General features: G+C 36.7%; 2 protein-coding genes across 3 annotated transcripts in view; both read left to right on the top strand.

The window, feature by feature from the left end:
• Positions 1 to 7,944, top strand: part of Pir (pirin) — a 101,164-nt gene extending 93,220 nt beyond the window's left edge. For both annotated transcript variants that reach the window (XM_077107174.1, XM_077107173.1), the window contains exons 9-10: positions 2,472 to 2,538; positions 7,678 to 7,944. In XM_077107174.1, the coding sequence (XP_076963289.1) occupies positions 2,472 to 2,538; positions 7,678 to 7,790 (180 nt within the window). In that variant the 3' untranslated portion in view covers positions 7,791 to 7,944. The remainder of the gene's footprint in view (positions 1 to 2,471; positions 2,539 to 7,677) is intronic.
• A 615-nt stretch (positions 7,945 to 8,559) lies between these two features.
• Vegfd (vascular endothelial growth factor D) overlaps positions 8,560 to 25,129 on the top strand; it is a 33,561-nt gene continuing 16,991 nt past the window's right edge. Inside the window, exon 1 of the mRNA XM_077107253.1 lies at positions 8,560 to 8,945. Coding sequence (XP_076963368.1) covers positions 8,856 to 8,945 — 90 coding nt within the window. The 5' untranslated portion in view covers positions 8,560 to 8,855. The remainder of the gene's footprint in view (positions 8,946 to 25,129) is intronic.

The raw sequence follows: 25,129 nt of genomic DNA, 5'->3' as shown, positions 1-25,129 counted from the left end.
TGTTTTCTCTAGTGTCATTCATGTGACTCTCAGGCTAGTGGTTGGCTCAGCTGGGGCTATTGTTTGGGGCTGCCTCAGTTCTGGTTTATGTGGCTAGCTTGGGATTCTTCACAAGATGGCAGTCACAAGAGAGCTCCCTGGAAAAAGATTCACAGGTGGGATGAGCTGTAGAAATCAAACTGTAAAAGCAGAAGTTGAGAAATCAGAGAAGTCACTAGTCTAGAATTAATCTAGAATACTAAAGCACATCCAGTTACTGAAATGAGGCCACAGAAGGGAAACTGATGGAGAATCTACTGAAAGACTCTGTAGTTCTGCAGCCAAAAGTCTGAAAAATGGTTCTGGGGTTGCTTTTGGTCAGCAGGGTTAGCAGTCAGGAAGAAGGACGGGTAATAGTGTGGAGGAAAATAAGAACAAGCTGGAACCTACTAGCATTCTCTCTTAGCATGCTAACTTTGTGAGTTCACAAAGCAGCACCACATATATCTAAGTATATATGTAATTCATTTCCAACAGAACTATAGTTCTTCTTAATTTCAAATCAAAGCACCATTTGGAATAAGTAAATTTGTTGAAGAGTTCATATAGGATATAAGTATGATTTTGGAGAGAAAGGACTCTCCAAATTTACTTATTACAAATGGTGCTTTGATTTGAAATTAAGAAGAACTATAGTAATTAACGTGTTAATTACTTAAAATATTTAATTAATGTCATTTTATAAAATGAAATGGTCATATGATTTTTTTGTCTGAATGCATTACATTATAAAATAACTCCTTAAACACAAACTTTTAAAAAACATAATTTTTTTTCTTATACATTCTATGTTTCTTTGGGGTACTTCTATGGGGTACTGGGCTCTACCACCAAACTCTACCTTTAGCCCCTCTTTTTAACTTTTAAAATTAGCACTCAGCACATTATTAGAGCAATTTTTTAAAAAGAGAAAAACAGAATGAAATTCACCTTGATTTTCATTATTCAGAAAGAACCAATGCTAAAATTTTGGTATGTCTGTTCCTTACTCTTTCAATATATGGTATTTTTATTTTCCTAAAAGTGAAAAATACTATTCATACACCATTTTGTGGTATTTTTAAAAACTTACAATATATTATGAACATTTACACTCTTAAGTATTTGTTGAAAGAGATATTTTTAATGGCCATATAATATTTCATCTTAAAAAAGTATAATCATTTAACCAATCCCTCATTACTGGAGAACTGTTTCTAATTTTTTCTGTAATTAATAGTTCTACAATGGGGAAACTGGCATTATTAGATTAGAGGACATCAGCAATATTGGAGGTTTTGAATCATATTTTCAAATTGTTCTCTGGAAGGACTACTGCACCAATTTCAAAATATCCCAAAAGATATATCAAAGTGTGTCTTTCACTGCATCTATACTAGCCCTTGATATTATAATTAATATTTTTCCACTTTCAGGGGGAAAAATCAAATCCTCAATTACCTTTTTTTTTTTATTTTGGTGCTTGAACTCAGGGGCACTCAACCACTGAGCCACATCCCCAGCTCTATTTTGTTGTAGTTTTTATTTTTTAACTACACGATAGCAGTGGAAAGCATTACAATTCTTATTATAAACATAGGGCACAATTTTTCTTATCTCTGTATATAAAGTATGTTCATGACAATTTATGCTTTTATACATGTAATTTGGGTTTTTTGCATTACAATTCTTAATACATATATATCACAATTTTTTGTAACTCTGTTTGTATATACAGTATGTTGACACCCAATTTAAGTCTTCATACATGTACCTTGTTGTTTTTTATTTAGAGACAAGGTACCATGGAGTTGCTTAGTACCTCACTGTTGCTGAGGTTGACTTTGAACTTGCAATCCTCCTACCTCAGCCTCCCAAGCTGCTGGTATTACAGGCCTGTGCCACCATGCCCAGCAAATCCTCAATTCTAATCAAAAACTTAAAAAAAAAAAAAAAAAAAAAAAGGACCCTTTTGGAAAGAAACTTGCCTGAGCAGATGTTCCTTGGATGATCTGTTTTTATAAGGTTCCATTTGGTGCAACATATTTGGGGCATATTTTACATTAATAGTAATAAATGTCAAAAGTAAATAAAATCTAATTTTATTTGGACTTATGTAAGTAATTTTTTCTTTTAAAAATTATATTGTTAGTTAGTGAACTCTATAACAAGCCAAGTCAGTCACATAGTTTGCCATGAAAATGTTTCCAGTTAAAGATTTTAAACTTGAGAATGTTAATATTTTGGTGTCCTGAACTTATTTTTGAGTTTTAGTTACTACTAAATATCTAAAGAATAAATGTTTCCATAATGAGTATTACACAGAAAATATTTTTGGGATTTGTACTCAGAAGTACAAACATCATTCATTTAGTTCGCATGTCAACTATAAATCGTTCCTAATTTGACATTCAAAACCAAGCATGTTTTTATGTTTTCCTTGTTAACTTTAGGATCCTGAGAGAAGCCATTTTGTCTTAATTGCTGGGGAACCATTAAGAGAACCAGTTGTTCAACATGGTAAGCCCAAAATGATGCTGATTTTCCTGCTCTGCTTTCTTTTTCTTTGAGAGTAGTGCACATGTATAGAATTACTGAGAAGACTGGCTAGATTTTCGTCCTCACTCTCCATCAATGAACCTAAAGATTTTGTTTCATTTCTTCACCATCAGAGGAAAATATATATCTGGTGTTTATTCCTACATTAACTTCTGCTTTTTTTGGAAAAAAATGTAAGTACTTAGATGTGGCACATTAATCTTAGAGCTATGGGAAGAATCAAATAGTGCTTTTGTATTGTGTCATAGGGGATTTCAACTTGAAAAAAAGGTTCTGCAGTATATTGGGGACCTGAATATCATTTTCATCTTTACCAAAAAAAAAAAAAAGTGGTTTTAATACTGTCTTAGTTTATTTTCTGTTGCTGTAAGAGAATACATGAGGTGAGATAATTTATGAAGAAAGGAGTTTTATTTTGGCTCACAGTTGCCAAGTTCAAGAGCATGGCAGCAGTGTCGTCCTCATACTGTTTCAACTCATGGAAGAAAGCAGAAAGGTACATATGTGCATGCCAAAGAGGCAAAACCACAAGGGGTGTCCCTTACTTTGTAACAACCGACTCTAATGGTAATTTATCCAGCTGCAAAAGAATGAGAACTCTCTCACTAGAGAAAAGCATTAGCCCCTCTTAATGACTTCATCAACTCTTAAAGGCACCACCTCCCAATACTGCTACAATGGCAATAAAAAATTTCTTTCAACACGAGTTGAGGGGACAAACCACATTCAAACCATAGCAGATACTTTCCTTATAGTTTATTGAATTTTTAGTGAAAAATATGGACCTCTTAGGAATAATATTTCTTTGAAAGTTTCTATAATAGTCAAGTCATTCTTCTTTACTTACAAAAATGAATAAGGTAACTGTGGCATTGTAGAAGTAGTACTATTACTTGGAGGCAGAAAATCTTGACATTAAGTACCCAGCCACTTCAATTCTTTGAATCTTGATTTTCTCATATCATTGGCATTTGATTAAATGAGAAACATTTAAAGGCACCTAGAACCCAACTTAATAGTTAGATGCATACCTACAAAACAAATGTTTGCTTTACTAATTATTAAATTCAACATGCATTAAAATCCATCATTGTGTTACCTTGCCTCACATGAATTCCCAGATATACACAGTGATTGCAAATAAACCCCAGCTGATCATAAGTTTAAAGAACATGGATTGTCTTACAAATATTCTTTTTTTGGCTCTATTAACAAATTCAGCAGGCATATTATTTAAATGCCTGCTGAATTTATTAATAGTTCATGACATCCATCCTATAGTTCATGACATCCATTTTGCATGCATCCAATTTCCACTCCAAAAGTTAGTAGTTTCTGTTTCTTTTTATCTTGACCTGACAGCATACAAACTGAGTAGGGCCATAATCTCTATTTGTAGAGACTAGAATTTAGGTAGGAAAAGGTGTGTGGGATTGAAATCTTTTAAGTTAGGCAATTTCATCTGCAACTGTAATGAAAAACAGGGGTCCAGTCAAATTAGGTGACACACACCTGTAATCCCAGAGACTCAGGAGGCTGAGGCAGGAGGATCCCAAGTTTGAGACCAGCTTCAGCAATTTAGCAAGGTTCTCAGCAATTTAGCAAGACCTTGTCTCACAAAAAAAAAGCTGGTGAGGGGTGTGGGTGGCTGGGGATATGGCTCAGTGTTTAAGCACCTCTGGGTTCAGTCCCTGATACAGAAAAGACTTGGGTAACAGACTAAAGGGGATTGCTCAAAACCACTGTACACTTATATATGTGAATCCTCTTCCAATGGCTTGAAACACAGGGACACTAGGTATGCCTACAAATACAAACTCAGATCAACCTAACAAAATAGTATGTCTCTTAAAATATCAGTTACTAAGAAACAAAGCATTTTGTTTGCTTATTTTGTTTATTTAGCTTCTAAAGCTCAGAATTTAAGTTTCCTTTTACCTAAGAATGTTTAAAGGCAGCCACAACAGTCTCTCGACTATGTGAGAACTAGTACTGTTTTCATGAATTAGTTAATAAATACCCTGCTCCTCTTGTCACCAAGATGTTTTCTGGATTCTGTTTCTTCTAGAGTCTCTGAGGAGAGAAGCTTCCCGAACATGGCTTTGCAGGGCTCTAAGCTTCTAGTACTTCCCTGTGTATCAGAACCTCATTTCTCCAAGTGTGGTCCAGGGATTAGCAGGATTAGCATCAGTTGGGAGATAATCAGAAATACAGAATCCTAGTCCCCACCCCAGATCTCCTGAATCAAAATAGGAATTTTAGTAAGGTTTCCAGGTGATTGATTTATGTGAGCATTATAAATTGAGAGACATGGCAGAATACCCCAGAAAGTGTCAAAATTGAATCCCAGAAGCATACTACAGAAAAATAGCTTGTACATGATAGTGGTGCTCCACAAGCACAAACTATAGGAAAATTATGATGTGCAGGAAATCGGTCCTTGGCCTGATCTCATTTTCCAGTTTCCATGTCCCCTTCTTCTGTGTCCTTTAAAAAGTTGGCTTCTCCAAGGTCCTCTTTTGGACTTATTTATTTATTTTGGTACCCCCATCCCCAGCCCTATTTTGTACTTTATTTAGAGACAGGGTCTCACTGAGTTGCTTAGCACCTCACCATTGCTGAAGCTGGCTTTGAACTCATGATCCTCCCACCTCAGCCTCTCGAGCTGCTGAGATTACAGGTGTGCGTCACTGCACCCGGCCTCTTTTGGATTTATTATTTATTCACCATATAAGGTCTTTCTCATTCTTTTCTTCCTGATGCAATTCAAACCTTCACTTCCAGATGGAATTTCTGTCACGAGCCCCAGATCCATAGTCCCGAAAATGTACCAAAGACCTCTCTGTTGGGAAACCATTTTACTGTCTCTAATACCTCTGTGTCAAAATACACAGAGCCAAACTCCTTGTCTACCAACAGCCTCCTGCGTCCTGTATGTCAGTTACCCTTAGCTCCACCATTGACTGACTCAGCTTCTCAGGCCAGACAGCTTCTCTACCCCGATGCCAAAATTGCCTTTAGAAGCTACACATTAGATCATGTTATTTCCTATTTACCCTTTCTGATCACCTACATAATTATGTCCAAACTTCTTCCTGTAGATGGCCTCCAAAGCCCAAAAGTGTCTGGCCTCTTCCTGCATCTCAGATCCCCATTCATTTTTGCCCTTCAGTCCCTCCTTGCAGCACTATGACTCTATCCTGAACAACCCCAGTATTATGATACTTATGACAGTGCCATTCTTCTTTGTTTAACTAAACGTCACTCTCTCTGAATCCTTTCTTGGCTCCCTCTTCCTCCTCTTTCTGTATGGATTCTGCAGATTTTATATACTTTTATTATTCCATGTATCACACTGTTTTGTAATTTGATTTTTTACTTTGTTTTTATGTCTATGTGATAAATTTGAGGTCATTTATCTTTCACCTCTGTGTCTCTAGCTTCTAGCAAAATGTCTGTCATTTAATGGGTATTCAATAAATACTTAATAGATAGAACAAATGAATGAATGTAGATGGCTTTTACTGAATTTTCTCTTCCTATTGGATTCTATTTCCCACAATCTCCCCAAAGATAGTCAACATCAGTCAGGTATATTATCCTGTGTCTTCATTTTCAAGTTTTAAATTATAGTGATCACCAAATCTCTGTTGATATGCTAACAATGGTTAAGAAATTTGAATGTGTTATTTCCTTTGAAGTAATGAAATTATATATAAGTCAGGGTCTCCCAGAGAAAGACCCTTAGTGGAGAGAGTTCCAGAAAAGGAATGCCAGGAGATGTTGAGGGCCATAGCCAAGTCAGGATGACGCATGGCATTTTTGCCAGAAGTAATGGTTGAGAGGCGACACTAGCGAGCCATTAAGATGATGACTTTTGAGTTCTGGCAGAGTTCCCGTTGAGTTCCGCTTGAGTTCTTGCGGGGATTCCCGGAGAGTTCCCATTGGTTGGGGAAGTGCCGGAGGAGGGATATTTCCAGTTGCTGGTTCCTGGAGGAGCTGCATGGTGTTTGGGAGAGTTCCCGGGGAGCGTATGTGGAGTGTGCTGGTGGAGTTCAGAAATAAAGTTTGTTCCTGCTTCAGTGGCTCATGATTTGTGCCCAGCCAGACTTCGGCAAGGAGCCTCTGCAGGCTAGTAGAAGAAACATATAGAAAGGGCAAGTCTGTTAATTGCTTTCAAGACACTGCCTTTACCAAATGAGAGTGGGCCTTGAAATACTCCAGTGCCCCATTACTCCTACAATGTGTGAAGAAGAAAAGGGACAAGACAGACACTTTTCCTTCTGATAAATTAGGGGAGAACTTGTATACTTTTAGCAAAACCTGAGTTCAGATCCAGGAATTCAAGAAAAAGATTACCAAACTATCGTCCATGACCCAAATTTGTCCACAGTGTGTTTTTGTAAATGAAGTTTTGTTGGAACACAGTCATAGGTAGTCACTTTCATATTGTCTGTGGCTGCCTTTTAATGCTTCAGTGAGAGTTGGGTAGTTGAGATGGACATCTGTGGACCCACAGAATCTAAAATAATATGCTCTCTGGCATGTCACAGAAAATAATCTGCTGACCCTTAGGGAATCCAAAAAATGATGCTTTCTTGACTTGGAAATTTTTTAATCTCCTGTTTATTGTCAATGAGATGCTGCTAATTTTCAAAAATGCTTTAAAAACCTTCATAATCATACATAGCCTAATATACTGCTTAGACACCTAAACTATGATCAGATTTGCCAGTTTGTCATATCAGATTGGTGCCATTCTTGATGTCACTTAATGCTATAAAAATAAAAACTACAAAGTATGGTTGTAAAGCATATATAGAGAACCAAATCTAAGAATGTTTTGAATAAAGAAATTGTCCTTACTGGTGAGGTACCTTCAGTGACTGGGTGAGATGCAATTGCAATTGTTCATTTAAAGTTTGATCTTTATAGTAATCTGAGATCATATACAATCCTAGGTAGGAAACCTGTAACACAGGGAAAATAAACTTTTGCTGTTCAGAAACACTTAGATTTTATCTCAAATTAGAAACTACACAAATACATAGATAAAAATATTGCCACCCATAACTTTCTGAATGTCTCTTTCTGTTCTAGGTCCATTTGTGATGAACACAAATGAAGAAATTTCTGAGGCCATTCTTGATTTCAGAAATGCAAAAAACGGGTTCGAAAGGGCTAAAACCTGGAAATCAAAGATCGGAAACTAGTGAAGAGCACAGAATAGGTCTTGATGCTTCCTAGAATTTTGCCATTTGTGGTGTCCAGCCATTTGAGGCATTCAGTTTCCAAAACTGACTTAGCCAGTGCTTCTAAAGAATTCCACATTAAAGTGATAACATGGTTTTTGTGGCAATGTATGTAGGATATTTCCTGGCACATGCAAATAAACCTAATTGCTACATCTTTAAAAATCAGTGTTCTTCATTTTGACTTAAGTTATTAAGCTTCTGTTACAAAATTCCTTTTGTGTATGTTTTGCCTTTTTGCCGGTATGTATCAGTGTTTTGTTATTTTTGTACACATGTGGGGTTTTTGAAGCCTGTTTGATTGGTTTCTGTGTTACTGTCAGCAGGCACAAACATCTGAGGTCCCTTCCTAAGCAATCCTATTGCAATACAACCATCAAGACTATGTGCTGAGGTGTCATGTTACAGGTTATCTGCTTTAAAATAACAGCAGCCCTGAGCATTGGAGTTAGTTTTTAAAACTGCCCTGCTATTGGTAGGAACAGGACAGGATTACAGCCAAGACTTCCCTGCATTTTCTGCCAAAATCTGTGTCAGATTTAAGACACATGCTTCTGCAAGCTTCCATGAAGGTTGTGAAAAAAAGTTTTAATCCAGAGTTGGGTTCCAGCTTTCTGTAGCTGCAAGCCTTGGAGGCTGCTCCACCTCCCTACAAAGCAACTAGAACCTAGGGCTTAGGGTGGAGAGATTTTTAATTTTTTTTTAATTTGCTGGACATGAAATGAATGTAGAATGCTTTCTAACTTCAGGTTGGAGATATGACCACCTCCTGATTATTTTTGGAGCATGAGAACATTTTAAAACTTTTTTAAAAATCCCCCTCCCACTAGGATTGTGAAAAAAAAAAAAAAAAGGACCTTGCCTAATTGAAGTCATTTCATTGGATTTTGATCACAACTGATCGCTTTTCCATGTGAGGTTCTGGGGGTTTGAACTTTCCTTCTGGAGAATGCCTTTTGAAACCATTTTTTCTCTAGCTGCCTGATGTCAACTGCGTAGTAATCAGTGGATATTAAAATATTCAAAATGTACAGAGAGTGGGCAGTGGTGAATATTTTCATAATGTCTTATGTGCAACTGGTGCAGGGCTTCGGTAATGAACATGGACCAGTGAAGGTAGGTGAGCTCAATTTTTAATGGTATGAAGATTTATACAGATTTATAATGTGATGAAGATTTTTACTGATTTATGTAGAAGACTTTCTTTGCCCTCACTATTTTTGAAACAATATAAAAATGCAGAGCACTCTTTATAGTGGACAGGATATATCCTGTGTTTATTAGTAATTATTCTGTTTCTTGGGCTTAATAAGCTTCTTGCCATGAGTATTTGAAAAATGCTGAAGTTCTTGTTTGTTTTTTTGTTTGTTTGTTTTGGGCTGGCGTTTTTGTTTTTTTCTTTTGAGTTGTAATTGAACTTGAGTAGTCTGAAATCTTTTCAGATGGAGAAGTTTCTCCCAATTGTATATGCAAATGGCACAGTGATTGTCTTTCAAGCACCAATTTGTTCTTATGACACACATAAATTTGTGGGCCATTTATTTTGTGAGTAGCAAAAGTTACTCTATTTCTTCTGTAAATTGAAAATTATGAGACTCTCTATGGGCGTTTTCTATCTTCTTTTACAAATTATCAATTGCCACCATCCAGAAAAAAATGTTTTCTCAAAGGTTGTTTTTGTTTTTCCCTTTTTGAAATGTGTACAGAATTCAATAGTAATCACGTCTTGGGTTCCATGAGAAAGTATCAAGTAGAGTCCAACAAATTGCAAAAAATAAAAACAAAATAATCAGAGTGTTACTGACTGCTGGGACAATGTTTTACTCAATTTTATGTATTTCATAGATTATATATTTTTTAAAGATTTGTATTCTGAAAATGATTCAGATATAATTGTTTTGACTGAAGAGTGTTAAACCATTGTTGATGATGATAATTAAATGTGGGCTTGAGTTTATATAGCTTTTATTTCACAACCTACATTTTCAACAGGGATGATATCACCCCCAACAGGCGAAAAATGGTTCATAGAAGGGTGTATGAAAATTTTGAATATAAAGCACAAATATACGTATAGTACATAAACAGATTTATAGTACATCTGTATGAAAATTTCAATGGGAAAATGTCTAAAAAGGCTCCTGGTTGACATCAGTAAATAGGGTACCCTGGGGGTTGATAATAAAGCAAAAGGTCAAGCAACACCAGAGAGGGAGTCAACTTGTCTAGCAGCTTTGTAACTTTTCAGATTTGAAATGCACACGGGAGAAATCCCAGTCCCGAGCTCTACTTTACTGCCATCAGCCTTGTTGGATCTCAGCACCAGATTGTAGGTGAAAGGGAATCCGGTTTATTTTGTTGTTGTTATTTTAAGTTGGATTGGTTTTATTGGTACCAGGAATTGAACCCAGAGGTGCTTATCCACTGAGCCATACATCCCCAGCAACCCCCCCCCCCCCTACCTTTTTTAAAATTTAGAGACAGGGTCTTGCTAAACTGCTTGGGCCTTACTTCCGGAGTCACTGGGATTACAAGCATGTGCCACTGTGCCTGGCTGGGAACCCAATTTTGTGCATAGGTAACAGAGACAAAAAGTCTGACTTATTTGAAGGAAGTAAGACTTTTCAGACTATCCAGCTTGTTTGTAAGTCCACAAAACGCAGGAATTCTGTAGATGTGGTGGGCTCACTATATTTTCAAATGTTTCCAGTTTACTTTTAACGCATCAGTTAATTTGGTGGTTCAAGAAAGAAGACTGAATTGTTAGAAATAAGTAGTATTCGTTAGGTCATTCATTTATTTTAAAGAACATAAACACTAGAATTTTTTACATGTCCTGGGAACAATGGAGTTTTAAATATTTTGAATTTACTGTTAACATATAAATGTATATAATGGGGCAGTAGATGAAAATTGCTAAGCTTGCATGTGACAGAAAACATGTTCTTACACATGGCAAATTCAGCACACTTCCTTACTATGCAGCATTTTTCTCTTACGTATCAGAATTTCCTTTAAAAACTGAAGCTATATACACTGAGCTTATACCTACCCAACCCCTACATAAATAAAATTGTTTTTGATATGAAGGAAAGAGTTACCTATAATTAAACAGAAGTTTTGAAATAGATGTGCCCAAGTAATAGGGGATAATGTTGTATATCATATTGGTTTACAGTTTTCTTCCTCCCTCCAACTTTTTCTTAAGAAAGAATCTAAAAACTGTTTCTTAACATTAATGTTCTTCTGGGCTGAGGTTATGGCTCAGTGGTAGAGAGCTTGCCTCACATGTTTGAGACACTGCATTCAATCCCCAGTACCACATAAAATAAATAAAAGTATTGTATTCATCTACAACTAAAAAATATTTTTAAAAAACCATTAATGTTTTCCTGGTTTAAATTAAAATTTAATATGGAAGCATATTCAGGATGGTAATGGTTTATGATACTGGCATTCAAATATTATTTTTTGCCTTTAGAGATAAAAATGTTTCATTTATTATAAGAAATTTTCATAGCACATTCTTCTTTCCATCCTCCCTTTATTTTCAAATTTGTCCCTAGGTTGTCCCCCATTCCTTAGCCTGGTCCCAACTTTCTAGCTTTGGATATTGTTTCAGCTTAGACTGGCATTGCCTGCCCTACAGTTCTTTTTTTTTTTTTTTAACCTGGTGGGGATTAAACCCAGGGGCACTCAACCATTGAGCCATATTCCCAGCCCTTTTTAATATTTTATTTAGAGACAGGGTCTTGCTGAGTTGCTTAGGGCCTCACTAAGTTACTGAGTCTGGCTTTGAACTCACGATCCTCCTGCCTCAGCCTCTTAAGCCGCTGGGATTACAGGCATGTGCCACCATGCCAGGCGCCTGCCCTACAGTTCTTTTTTTCTTTTCTTTTCTTTTTTTTTGTGGAAGGGTGCTGGGGATTGAACTCAGGAACACTCAACCGCTGAGGCACATCCCCAGCCCTATTTTTTGTATTTTTTTTTTTTTTTTTGATACCAGGATTGAACTCAGGGACACTCACCCACTGAGCCACATCCCCAGCCCTATTTTGTATTTTATTTAGAGACAGGGTCTCACTGAGTTGCTAAGCACCTCACCATTTCTGGGATTGGCTTTGAACTTGTGATCCTCCTGTCTCAGCCTCCTGGCCACCAGGATTACAGTCATGTACCATATCACACCCGGCCCTGCCCTACAGTTCTGTTAGTATGTGAGCAACTTTTTTATAGCAACCATGTAAACAGCTACTAGTCCAGCTACCCTGGACTCTTGTGTATAATTCCACTTGAAAGTAAGGCATACTAATTTCATTAGTCTTGCCACTTGTACTCTGAAGGATAGCTGTTTGGATTCAGTAATGCATGGAACATGTGAACTGAGGCAAATCTGTTTGAAAATCTCAACTTGAATCCATTGCATGTATAATTTAGCTATTAAATTTCTCAGTCCAAGAAAAACACATTTTCTTCTAAAAATAAGAAAAGCCTCTTGTTGGTTATCTAACATAATCATAAATGTGGGATTTATTTCTGTTTCTATTTTCCCAAGGTTTTTAAAAGACAGTTGGAACAATCATATACAGTTGCTCTGCATGTGCACTTCACAATTCCAGGGAGCTGCATCTGCATAGACTCACATCTATAATGTGACAGCTCAAAGTACAATATTGTAGATGCTCTGGACATATAGTAAATAAGTACCAGCAATCTCACTGTCCTGCCATTCACATTGGTGTTCTGACTAGCACTATTTCTAGCTGATCTAATAAACAATTCTCATTACCAGGAATGTGGGGTTTTCCTTAAGACACTAGGGGAAGCTACCTGTAAATCTTTTTGATATCATCAATGAAGATGAAGCATTGTAGCAACAAAGTCATGGTAGGCTTTCAGAACCCCTTTCTGTCAAATTTGTTTCTTTATCTTTTCTCCATACTACTTTATTTTTTTGGTGGGATACTGGGGATGGAACCCAGGTGTCCTTAACCACTGAGCCACATCCCTAGCCCTTTTTATATTTTATTCCGAGACAGGATCTCACAAGTTGCTTAGGGCCTTGCTAAATTGCTGAGACTGGCTTTGAACTTGTGATCCTCCTGCCTCAGCCTCTCCAGCTGTTGGGTCTACTACTTTTTTTTTTTTTAATCTACTGGAAGAAGAATATTGCTGGATGTTGGAGGCATTCAAATTCTTTGTAAGTCTGGAATAAGTCCAAGACCCACAGGAATATGGGAGACCTCGAACTTTTATGAGACACCATGGGGTTTACAGACTTCATTACCTTCATGACACTTGCCTCTGAAATTGTGTCAAGTGAATTGAATAAAAAGGACAGAGGTGCACCTTCCTTATTTAATTCCAGGAAGCAGATCTATTCATATTCCCCACCCTGTTTGCACTTATGAAGTCATATATAGGCATGCCCACTGACTTTTGCTGGAAAAAAAGCCCCATTGTGCTCTTCTTGACTTTTCTTTCAGACATAGTCCTTGGCACAAGACATCTGAAATATTTTTCATTAATCTTCACTTATGATCTTGTAGTTAAATCTTCTGTCCATATATTCTGTGCACAGATGTGTTTTAACCTAGTTAGTCACTTATAACTAACTGGTGGTTGAAGCTTTTATATCACTGTAGCATATTATTGGTACCCTACCCAAGATACAATAGAACTCCTTGTATCATACATCTTGAATGATATGTTTGTAACTTTTAAATCCTGATTAAGACCTGTAGTTAAATTTTTGCTATAAACCCCTTACAAAGAAATTTTCTGGAATGAGGATATAATTTCCTGCAGAACTCAAGGTAAACAGGTCTGGAGCCCCCAGACACATTTATTACCATAATTGGATAAACGTGCTAGAGAAATAGGGGTAGAAATGACAGCAAAATTGTTTCTGAGCATATTTCTAAGTCCAACTTTTTCTTACTACATGAGATGAGCAGAAGGTGGGAATAATATGTAATTGGGGATAAGACTGAGATCCAATAAGACAGGTAAGATGAAACATTTGTTCTTAGATTGCTTTTATGGAGGTGAGTCAACTTTTCTTTTTGTCTTGCTTCTTCCAGTTCTTACCAAGACACTACAGCATTATTAAGCAAAGGCACTCTGAGTGCCCCACCCCACCTCCTTCATCATGAAAGCCTTGGCTACTCGAGATGTCTTTTGTAGAAAATCTCCCTTCTTAGGGCTGGGGATGTACCTCAGTTGGTAGGGTGCCTGCCTCACATGCACAAGGCCCTGGGTTTGATCCCCAGCACCAAAAGAAAAAAAAAAAAGAATCTCCTTTCTCATTAGAACTTTCCAGTGTTTGGTAATTTCTTTCTTATTTTAATTTTTTTGGTAATTTCTTTATTAAGTTTTTCATTAAGAATTTATTGAACACCTGCTATATCTAGGCATTGATCTAGGGGGTGGGGTGCAGCAGGAAACAAAACAGTGTTTTAGCTCTTTTGGAACTTGTATTCCAAATGTAGTTGATGGAAGGGGACAATATGCAAATCTCTAACATGTCAGGGATGATAATTGCCATCAACAGAATCAAGTAAGAAGTGGGGACACAGAATGCTGGGGAGCAGGGAGAATTCTCTGATTCAGTTTCATTTTCATAGGAAGGAGGAAGAGATTACTATCAGTGCAGTAACCATGGTAGGAGCAGGGAATCGACTTGATGAGAGATTGAGTATTAGTCAGGGGAACAGTGTGGCTGGAAAAAGGTAAGCAGAGGCTAGAAGTACAGATATTCAGGTTGTAGAAATAGTGTGGGAAGATTATGCAGGGTGTGACTGTTTCAATAAAACTTTATGGACACTTAAATTTGAATTTTATGTAATTTCCATGTATCATGAAATATTCTTTTAATCTGTTTCAAGCATTTAAAAATGAAAAAAAAACATTCTAAGCTAATAGGCTATACAAAAACAGGCTTCAGGTTGAAGTCAACTCATGGATCATAGATTGCCAGCAGTTCTCTATATATTTGCATTGTTCTATTTTCTTCATGGTATACAACTATAAATGACTGATAAACTAGGTTTGTGGGATTTTGAGATATCCAGGATGTGAACTACTATATTAAATAGTCTCTAACATCTACTCTTATCATAATTTGTCTGATTTTGTGAATTGATTTTAAATTCTAAAGCATTTTTCCTCCTAAGGCAGTATATTTACTCTCTCCTATTTTCCCATGGAGATAGGTTAGAGTTTGGGTGACTGTATCAAAGAGTCTTCCAGGTCCTTCTAGCCATAAGCTATCCTATAAGGTGTTTGCTTCTAGTAGCCAAAGTTACAGAAGGAAATCACCTTAGCCTATTAATCCAGCATGGTGGTTATAGAAAGAGAGATGGGCAAAGCAGCTCTGGCCACATAGAAGGTCTGGACAAAATTTAAATACCTTGATGCTTTCCTTCATCCCTGAGAACTTTAAAAGGGGTACCTCTGTAGCCCTATGTAAATGTTAGGTGGTTTGTGACAACATAGTAAATTATGGCAAAATACTCTGGTCAAATACTTTATCAATCAGGCTAGGCCAGGATATGCTATGATAACAAAAATCCTCAGAATTTTGTTGGCTTATAAACAATAATGGTTAATTTGTTGCTCATACCATATCACTATTTTGGTTCATTTAGTGTCAACTCTATATTGGGAAGCAGCTAGCTGAGTATCCACATCTAGAATATTATAAATCACCATGACAGAGGGAAAGAGCACAGTTAAATTCTCTGACCTAGAAATGTTATACATCATTCCTGGTCACTGCGTTTAGATCGACTGGCCCACCTAGCCACAAGGGACCAGGAAATGCAGTCCCACCTTGTACTCTGAAGGTAGAAAGGTAAAAATATTTGGTGAACATATTAATGATGATCACACAGAACTTAAGTCTTTTTAAATGCTTCCAGGATTTTATCTTTGTCTCTAGAGTGTTGAAAGCATCCCCAAGCTTATAGAAATGACGAAGTATGAATTGTATTGAGACAGCTTGGGAAGGGCAGGAGGAGACAGTAGAAAGTCAAAATTCACTGATTTCCATCATACCTCCTTGCATGGAAGACCCTTGGCTTTGCTTAAAAAATCTGGTTTCCATCCTTGGAACAACTTCACTGGAGATGGGAAAGTTTGCTGAAAGAAGGCAGGTTTATTTCTGTTGCTCAGCAGGCTCCTCCCTGGGAAAAGAAAAGCTGTACATTCAGTTCAGCAAATGTGTGGAATGTCTCCCATGTGCCAGGCACATGAGTGAAAATGGTATTTTTATAAAATAAAGATGTCTTAAATGTTTGCATGTCTTACTAATAGCCAGAGAATTCATCTTGGCCTATGGGGAGGATAATTTTAATGCCTGAAACTTTAAGTAATAATATATATTTTATAGAGAAATTTTTTGGTCATTTACTGAGTATTACTAAATACTAAGTATTCCTTTCCTGAAATCTGGATTTGGCTAAAATTGTTTGTGGAGAGAGGAAATGGCACAGCAAATGTCCCTATGAGAAATATTTTGCTGTTACTTACTGTTCCTTTGTGGATAGAGTTAAAAAAGGTGTAATTTTGATTGAATGAGTACCCTAAATTTAAAATTCTACACACACACAAAGAGAACAGAGTGGAATGAAAAAAAAAATAAAAGTAGCCTTTGCAAAGGTGTATTTAGTTCAGAACTACATTGTCACAGTAAGATTGGGGATCATTGTGCATCATTGTGCAAAGGATGCCGATAATGAAGAGAAGGTGATCAGTGGATGTTGATGTTGAACACTAGGTCTTTTGGAAGAAATGTGAAAGGGGACATTCTGGGTTGACTGACCATGGCTAGATGGGCTGCCTTAGAAAGGACAGTTGAATTTTGCATGAAGATCCTCCTCCCATCCAATGGATTATGCTACATCTTGACTAAAATAGAGCTGTAGCAGTTAACTATTGCCATAATTGTGCCATGTAACAAATCAGTCCGAATTTCAGTGGCTTAAAACATCAATAATTTATTCTGTGTCTCTATGGGTCAGCTGGGAGTCAGAGGATCAAGGCTCAAGCCACAGGTAAAGTGTGGGTCTGCCCCACATGGCTCTTGTTTTCTTTCAGTCACTGGGCTAGCAGGAGCATGTCCTTGTGATGATGGCAAATGTCAAGGAGAACTATGAGATCATATGTAAGCTTTGAGCTTGTATCATGTCTTATAATGAATGTCCCATTGGTCAAAATAGGTGACATAACCCAACCTCATTAGAGCTAGAAAATATATTCCTTCCACAGAGGGTAGAAGGAGGGGATGAAATTGTTTTTAATAATATCCTAATCACCATGAAAGCTTTCAGTTTTTTTTCTTAGACATTGGGCCCTTGATCATTGAGATCAGTGATACAGGGACTATAACATATCCCAGGATCTATACTCTTGGAGTTATTCAGAGCATACTTTTAAAAGATCTAGAGCTATCTTGCCACTCAAGCCTATTCCACACTCATCTACCCCCTCATTTCTTAAACACAACTATGTCAAATGGAACAGAGTCATTTGAGTAGAGCACAGATTTAAAATATATAAAAGGGATATTGACATGTCCTCAAATGGTAAATGATTTGGATGGAGAGAAAACTACCAATGATCTTCATCAAATTGGAGGACATGGAGGTCCCAGGCATCTTAGTCCCCTACCATCTCCCTAAAATATCCAGAGAAACATGCCCAAGCACAAATTCACACATACACAAACATACACACAGGGTTCTTATATTTGTAGTTCCTTTACTTAGTATAAGTAAACAATCTGTATTCTCACATATGCATTTAAATATAAAACTGCATAAAGGAGCCATCAGTAGCATGAAGCCCCTGAAATAAACCCCTATCCACCCCCAGATGACCAGGTTTCTGGATATCAAAGATGCAAGACCAAGCCCTTGGCAGGTTGTACGTGATCAGCCACAGCAGCCATAGCCAGAGCAATAGTTATTAGCAAGTGAACATTTTCCTCCCTATCCCCAGTTATTATGCCCCACACCATCAGGCACCACCTATTCTAGGTAAAGCCAGACCCTAATAACAAAACACAAAGTTTAAAAGTGAGGGGTTTTTTTTGCTTCCTATATTGAAAAGTTTACTTCCTTCTTGGTGTGAAGTTCTATGAATCTTAACACATGTACAGATTTGTGTAACAACAACTATAAGGAACAGTTTATTCTTTTTTATTGCTGAGTAGTAGTCCATGAGTTGCTTAACCATTCATACATGAGTTGTTTCCAGGTTTTTTGTTTTTGTTTTGTTTTGGCTACTACAGATAAAGCAACTATAAACATTTGTGTATATTTCTTTTTGTGTGTATGTAAACATAGGCTTCATTTATCAAAGGTAAATTCCCAGGAGTAGGAATGCTAGTGATATGTTGAGCATATGCTTATTTTTATAAGGAACTGCCAACACATTTTCCAGACTGTTATATCATTCAAAGCTAGTTTTCAACAATTCAAATCTATGCTCTCTCCTCTCAAATAACCTGTCCAGACATAAGAGTGGATTATATAATATTAGGTAAAGCTTCCTTGGGGTGGATATGAGTTTCCTGGAGAGCTATGGGAGGCAAAGTCAACTTACACTTGTAGGTCTAGCAAGACCTGCACAGGTTCCTTGACAGGTGAAAGAGGGAGAACATCTGTGGAGGACAGCTGGGAGCACAGCGGGACAGTGCAACTTGGACCCAAAACCAGGAAAAATGTGGTGGTTTTGGCTAAACCTTAGCCATCAAGATAGAGATGAAAAGCAAAATGCTCTTCCAGTGAAACCCAAAAAGTTGCTAAGAGGTGGAAGGAACACGGAACTATTTGTATTGCAATATGATCCACTTCCCCAAACCCGCTGCAAAGGGAAATTGCTGATCATGGTAACAAGACTACTGGGCCCCAGGCAGCTCTTCTAAATTCTTAAGCAAATTTAGAGAAAGTCGTGTGCAATGTGTTTTCTCCACAACTCACGCCAAAGCTCCTGGATATTCCAAATATACAAATTCTACTCACCAAACCCCCTTATCATCAAACTTCTGGAAGACATTGCCAACACAATTTCACAAAGAAAATAGCATCTGCAGTTTTTAAAGGCTTGGAAACAGTCTAATACCCATTGCTCAAGAGTTCCAATGACAAATTAAGCAAAGCTGATCTCCTTTTCCATGTCTGGAACCGGAGGTTCTTAATCAAGTGAACCTGGAATGGCCCAGGAAAAGCTTTTTTGCAGCTCTTCGAGGAAAGAAGCTGCGGTCCTCTCTTACCAATTTTTGCAGATGGTCTGACAGCTCAGAGCTGGGATGGGCACCCAGCTGCATACCCCCAAGCCCAGCTCCTTCCACTTGGCATTTATATATATATATATATTTCCATATCAATAGACCTTTATCTATTTATATGTGGTGCTGAGAATTGAACCCAGTGCCTCACACATGCTAGGCAAGTACTCTACCACTGAGCCACAACTCCAACCCTAACTTCCCATTCTTGTGGTTGTACATGTTGTGGAGATTCACTGAAGTGTATTCACATATCAACATAGGAAAGTTTTGTCTGATTTATTCTACTGTCTTTCCTATTTCCATCCCCCTTGCTTGCCTTCATTCCCCTTTGTCTAATCTAATGAACTTCAATTTTTCCCTCCCTCTCCTTATAGTGTATTAGCATCTGCATATCATAAAGAACATTTGGCCTTTGGTTTTGGGGGAATTGGTTTATTTCCCTTAGCATGACAGTTTACAGTTCCATCCATTTACTGGCAAATGTCATAATGTCATTCTTCCTTTAGGCTGGGTTAATATTCTATTGTGTGTGTGTATATATATATATATATATATACACATACATACCACAGTTTCTTTATCCATCTACTGAAGGGCATCTAGGTTGGTTCCATTTTAGCTATTGTGAATTGAGCGGCTATAAACATTGTTGTGGCTGCATCACTGTAGTATGCTGTTTTTAAGTCCTTCGGGTATAAACCGAGGAGTGGGATATCTGGGTGATTCCATTAGGACTGCCTTTTAAGGGAATTATAATTTATATTTTTTCAGTTTAATTCCAACAGTATGTATTATTTAATTAAAGCAAGTATTATTTAATTAACATTTAATCAAAGAAGTATGTATTATTTTAAATTTTATTTAATAAATGAGCTGTTTGGGATTTGGGGGAATTTGAGGGGCAGTTTAGTCTGTCATTTAGGATGGTTTCACATGGGCAGCCAGCCTCATTATGTTGTTTAGTTGGGAAAACAATATCATTGGTCTTTAGCCTTAAAAAAGTCATACAGGCTGGGAACTGGCCTGTAACCAATCAGCTAACTTCAGTGAGGAAAACGCTTTAAAATACAGTTCAGTGAGATACTCATACAAATATTTTCAATCTAAGGTATAACTCAAGGGATTTAAAAAAAACAAAAACTCTTTTGAAGCATGCATCAGTTATTTATTCCCCTCTGAAGCTCAGTGGACTTGTATAGACAGAGCTCAGGCCCTAACCCAGGTCTTTGAACTCAAAATCAGAATGCTCCATGCCCCAAATTAGTGATTTGTATTGAAATTGATTGGGAAGATTTTTTTAATGGCATTTTATTTTGAACTGATTTGAGATTTTCAGAAAAGTTGTCAAGATAGTATAAAGAGTTCCCGGAATGCTCTTCACCTAGCTTCCTCTGAGGCTAACACAGGAAGTTTATAAAAATCCTGATGGCAAAGCTGAGATCCAGGCCTATAAAATGAGAATCTCTGAGGAGGAGATGCAAGCATCAGTATTTCTTTGAAGTTTCTTCCCAGGTAGAAGACAAGGTTGGGAACCTGTGCTCCAAATCCTTCCAAAAGTGTAGTCAGCCAACCATAGAGAATTTCCATTGCTATGGAGCTTGTTAGGAATGAACATTCTAAGTCTCTAAGTGTAGGTCTACTCTACGTTGCTAAAGTTTTGTTACAAAAACTTTAAGCCTCACAAATTAGATACTGGCTTCTGGTAGCCAAAAAATCAGAGAATGATTTGTTATTTAGAAATGAAATTGCTAACAGTGTTACATGAATTACAAAAAAAAAAATTTAAAAAAAAGAAAGTAAGAAAAAAAGAAAGAAAGAAAGAGAAAAAGCTACTTCTGTAATAGAAAACAGATCTGGTAACCCTGTTTCACTTCCTTCCTCTTGCTGACTACTTTTTTAGTTATTTTAGTTTTGATTAGCATTCCCATTAGAAAATAGGAAGAAATTTAGTGCAACTTATTTGACAAAAGTTTAGTAGTTAAAACCTTTAAAAACAATGGTTTAAGTATGTATTTTGGGATTATGTCCAGTCTTTTCAATTTTTATTTTTGTCTTGCCAAAGCAGATAGCATAAAATTGGTTATACAAAAATCAACCAGTGCAGAAAGCCAATTAGAAACAATAGGCAGTGATTCTTTTTTTGTTGTTTTTGTTCTTTTTAGTTATACATGACAACAGAGTGTATTCTTCATATTATACATACATGGAGTATAACTTCCCGTTCCTGTGGTTGGACATGATGTGGAGTTACACTGGTTGTATATTCACAAATGAACATAGGAAAGTTATGTCCAATTCACTCTACTGTCTTTCCTATTCCCATGACGCCCCCGCCCCACCTGTCCAATCCGTTAAAACCCAGCACACACCTATTGTGAGTCAACATCTGCCTATCAGAGAAAGCTTTCAGCCTTTGGTTTTGGGGGATTGGCTTATTTTACTTAGCATGATAGTCTCCAGTTCTATCCATTTAGATAGCCATTCTTGACCTTGGTAAATGTCTGCCCGAGTGAATTCATTGTCAGATGTCTACTTACATTGAATTTAGTACTTCCGTTTATAATAGCAAAATAAGTGTCTGTAATTCCTAAGTTATTTCAAACTAGGTTTTAAATTATGAGACAAAGGATGCTTAAATGACCTACTATTTGAGTATACACTGGATTTTTTATGAGACAAGTCATATGAGCCATTCATTGATTTTAATTCAATCCAGAGAATTCATATTTTCTCCTGAGTTCTCATGGTTGGATAGTTTAAAAATATTTCTGAAATTGAACTGAAATCTATAAGAACTATGAAGGCATATGTCAGCCTGTATTTATAGATGGTATTGGATGAAATTTCATCACAATAAATAAAAATCCTTTCAATATAGTGTATTCTAATAACATTAAAAAACTATTTGGTTGCTTTCATCATCTTCACATGGAAGCAGTATTGTCACAAAATTTTATTTTGGAGATTAAATTGGATAGGAAGTGGCTATACCATCCAACAGGAAGAGAAAGTAGGTAATAAGGAAATAGAGACTATTGACAAATGGAACTTAATGTAGAGTCACTGAATTTCAGAATTGCCAGGGACATTAGCAATTATTCAGTTTCATTCCTAGAGTTCCTAGATGAAGAAACTGTGGCAAGTCACTTAAATTCAATGCCAGTGCCCACAAACCTCATCTGTACTCCTCAAGCTTCTCCGTCACCTCACTCCCAGAAAATTGTCTTGATTCACACTTCACAGAGAAGTGGGAAGCCACAGGCATGAGCTTGTAAAGCTTCCCAGGCAGACTTGAAATTGACAAAGCTATGTTGTTCCCTATAGTTCACCTAGGTCTCAGAGAGTCATCTTCTTGTCTATTCATACTGTGACAACTTATCTCTGGAACTCAGGTCAGACCAGATCCTCTTATTCCCTGTTGTATCTCTGATGCATAAGCTTTCAATTTCTTCCTTTAGCTCTTTCCCTCAGCTTATAAACACATCCAGGATTCTCCTACCTTGATTAAACACACACATATTTACTGGACTAATGGATCTAAATGATGAGGAAAGAATGATGAGAAAGGGAAAAAAAAAGAATTTCTCAACAAAGCACATCAAGATACTTATTACTGAGAAAGGCAGCAATAAAATTAATCACTGGGATATAAATCATATCCATGAAGCTAAAATATAAAATAATTTGAAGACATACCTAAAATAAGTATATTTTTGACCCTCAAAGAGGTAAAGGAATAACATCCATAAAACAAGAATGACAAATTAAGAACATATGAAAATGAAACAAAAAGTACATAGGAAGAAGAATGAAGTAGAAATACTTGAAATTATGAATATGGTTATTGAAATTAATGATTTAACAAAATAAAATCTTGACTACACAATTGAACAATTGGTGATTAGGAAGATGAACCAATTAAATGTGTTTTACCCATAAAACATTAAAGATAGAAAATAGGTAAATATGAAAGCACATTTAAATGACACATAAATAGATTTAAAGGCTTCAACATATCAGGTAAGTATTTTTTTTTAAAAAAAGTAGAGGGGCTGGGGTTGTGGCTCAGCAGCAGAGCACTCACCACGAGAGAAGCTCTGGGTTCTATCCTCAGCACCACGTAAAAATAAATAAATAAAAGTATTGTGTCCAACTACAACTAAAAAAATATTTTAAAAAAAGAGTAAAGACAGCATTATAGATGGAATAGTGGGAAAGATAATGGATGAGATATTAAAGAATTGAGGAGAAAAAGACAGATGGCCTCAGATTGAAACTGTCATGAAGGTCTCTGTCATAACTTCTCAGCTTTGTCATTGTAGCATGGAAGCAGCCATAGATGATATGAAGGTAAATGGACATGGCTGTGTTTTCTGTGCCAACAAAATTTTATTTATAAAAACAGCAGGCCACAGGCTGAATTAGGCCAGAAGTTCATACTTTGATGAACTTTGATCTAAAAAATAACCATTTTTACATTTTCATGTATATGTCTTCAGATCTTCATATACATATCATATACATTTGTATACATGTCTTCATATACATATGACTTGAACCACACTTGCTCTTCTGAGTGCCCACACTTTTTTTTTTTTTTACCATATCTGTTATCATATCTAAAAGAAAAAAATCATATATCCCAAGGGGCTGGGGTTGTGGCTCAGTGGTAGAGCACTTGCCTAGCATGCATGAGGCACTGGGTTCAATCCCTGACACCACGTAAAAATAAACAAATAAACGAATTGTGTCCATCTACAACTAAAAATATATTTTTTTAAAGAGAAGAACTTGCTAAAAAAATCCTATTCCCCAAATACTGAAGAACAATATAAATTTTATCTACTGTTTTCAAGGGGCAATGGAGGAGTGTGTCCATTCACACTACTCAGGTAAAGCTTCTAAAAGTCCCATTTGCTTGTCTCTGGTTCAGTCCACCCCTTTCCTCCCCATCCAGCAGGCAGTAGACCTTCATCTCTCCCTTTCACCTTCTTCTCTCAGCATCTACACCACTCTTCATCTCTTATTGAACCCCAGCTCTAAAAATGCCTTCAGTCCGCACATCCCAATCACTCAGTAAAACAAGAACCCAGAAACTCCAGGGTCAGCAAGGGAAAATCCGAAGCCCTAGCCACAGGCAGATCACCTTATTATTTCTACAGCACATTCAAGGAGGGTATAAACTCATTCTGTCCCAAATTACCTCTGCATCATTGGTTTTGATGATCACGTAGTATTTCATTGTGTGCATGCATTTATCAATATTTTATATAAAAGCCCTCAATTTTGAAAAACATATTACATACTGAAAACCTTTTATTGACTGAGTCTTTTTTCTCACAAACCCATCTAATATAATTACGTTGTTTCAGTCAATATAGTTCATGTGACCCAGAAAGCAATTTTTCAATGTAAATTCTAGAAATGCATTTTATAAGAAAAAGTCACGTTTTTTTGAAATAAGAAACAAGCTTTCAAAGAAAAAAAAAAGGACAGAGAGGTTTTGAAGTCAGGTTATCAGAGTCTCAAATTTTTCCTTTCTTGTCTGATTGTAGGCAGGATTCTTCAGAACTTTGTGAATCAGTTTCTAACAAATAAAAAAGATGAAAACAATTGTCATTAGCTAGTGTCACAAAGTTAGTATGATAAAAATAGTATTTTTTTTCCTGTGGCCATTGTAACAAGTTACCATAAATTTGGTGGCTTAAAACAGGAAAAAATCTCAAATCAAGGTGTCAAACTCTTGTAGAGAGAATCCTTCCTTCCGTACCTCTTTCAGTTCCTCGTGACTCTGTGTGATCCCTGTATGGTGGCTATATCACTTCAATCTCTGCCTCTATCTTCACATGACCTTCTTGTGTCTATACCTTCTCGTCTTCTGTCTCCTACAAGGACACTAGACATTGGATTTAGAGTCCTTGTGGATAATCTCATCTCAAGATCCTTATTAAGTTCATTATATCTGTATAGATCCTTCCCCCAAATAAGGTCATGTTCACAGGTT

Source organism: Callospermophilus lateralis, chromosome X (genome assembly GCF_048772815.1).
Source record: "Callospermophilus lateralis isolate mCalLat2 chromosome X, mCalLat2.hap1, whole genome shotgun sequence".
Lineage (NCBI taxonomy): Eukaryota > Metazoa > Chordata > Mammalia > Rodentia > Sciuridae > Callospermophilus > Callospermophilus lateralis.
The sequence above is the reverse complement of the archived record's forward strand: the minus strand, read 5'-3'. Positions and strand labels throughout refer to the sequence as shown.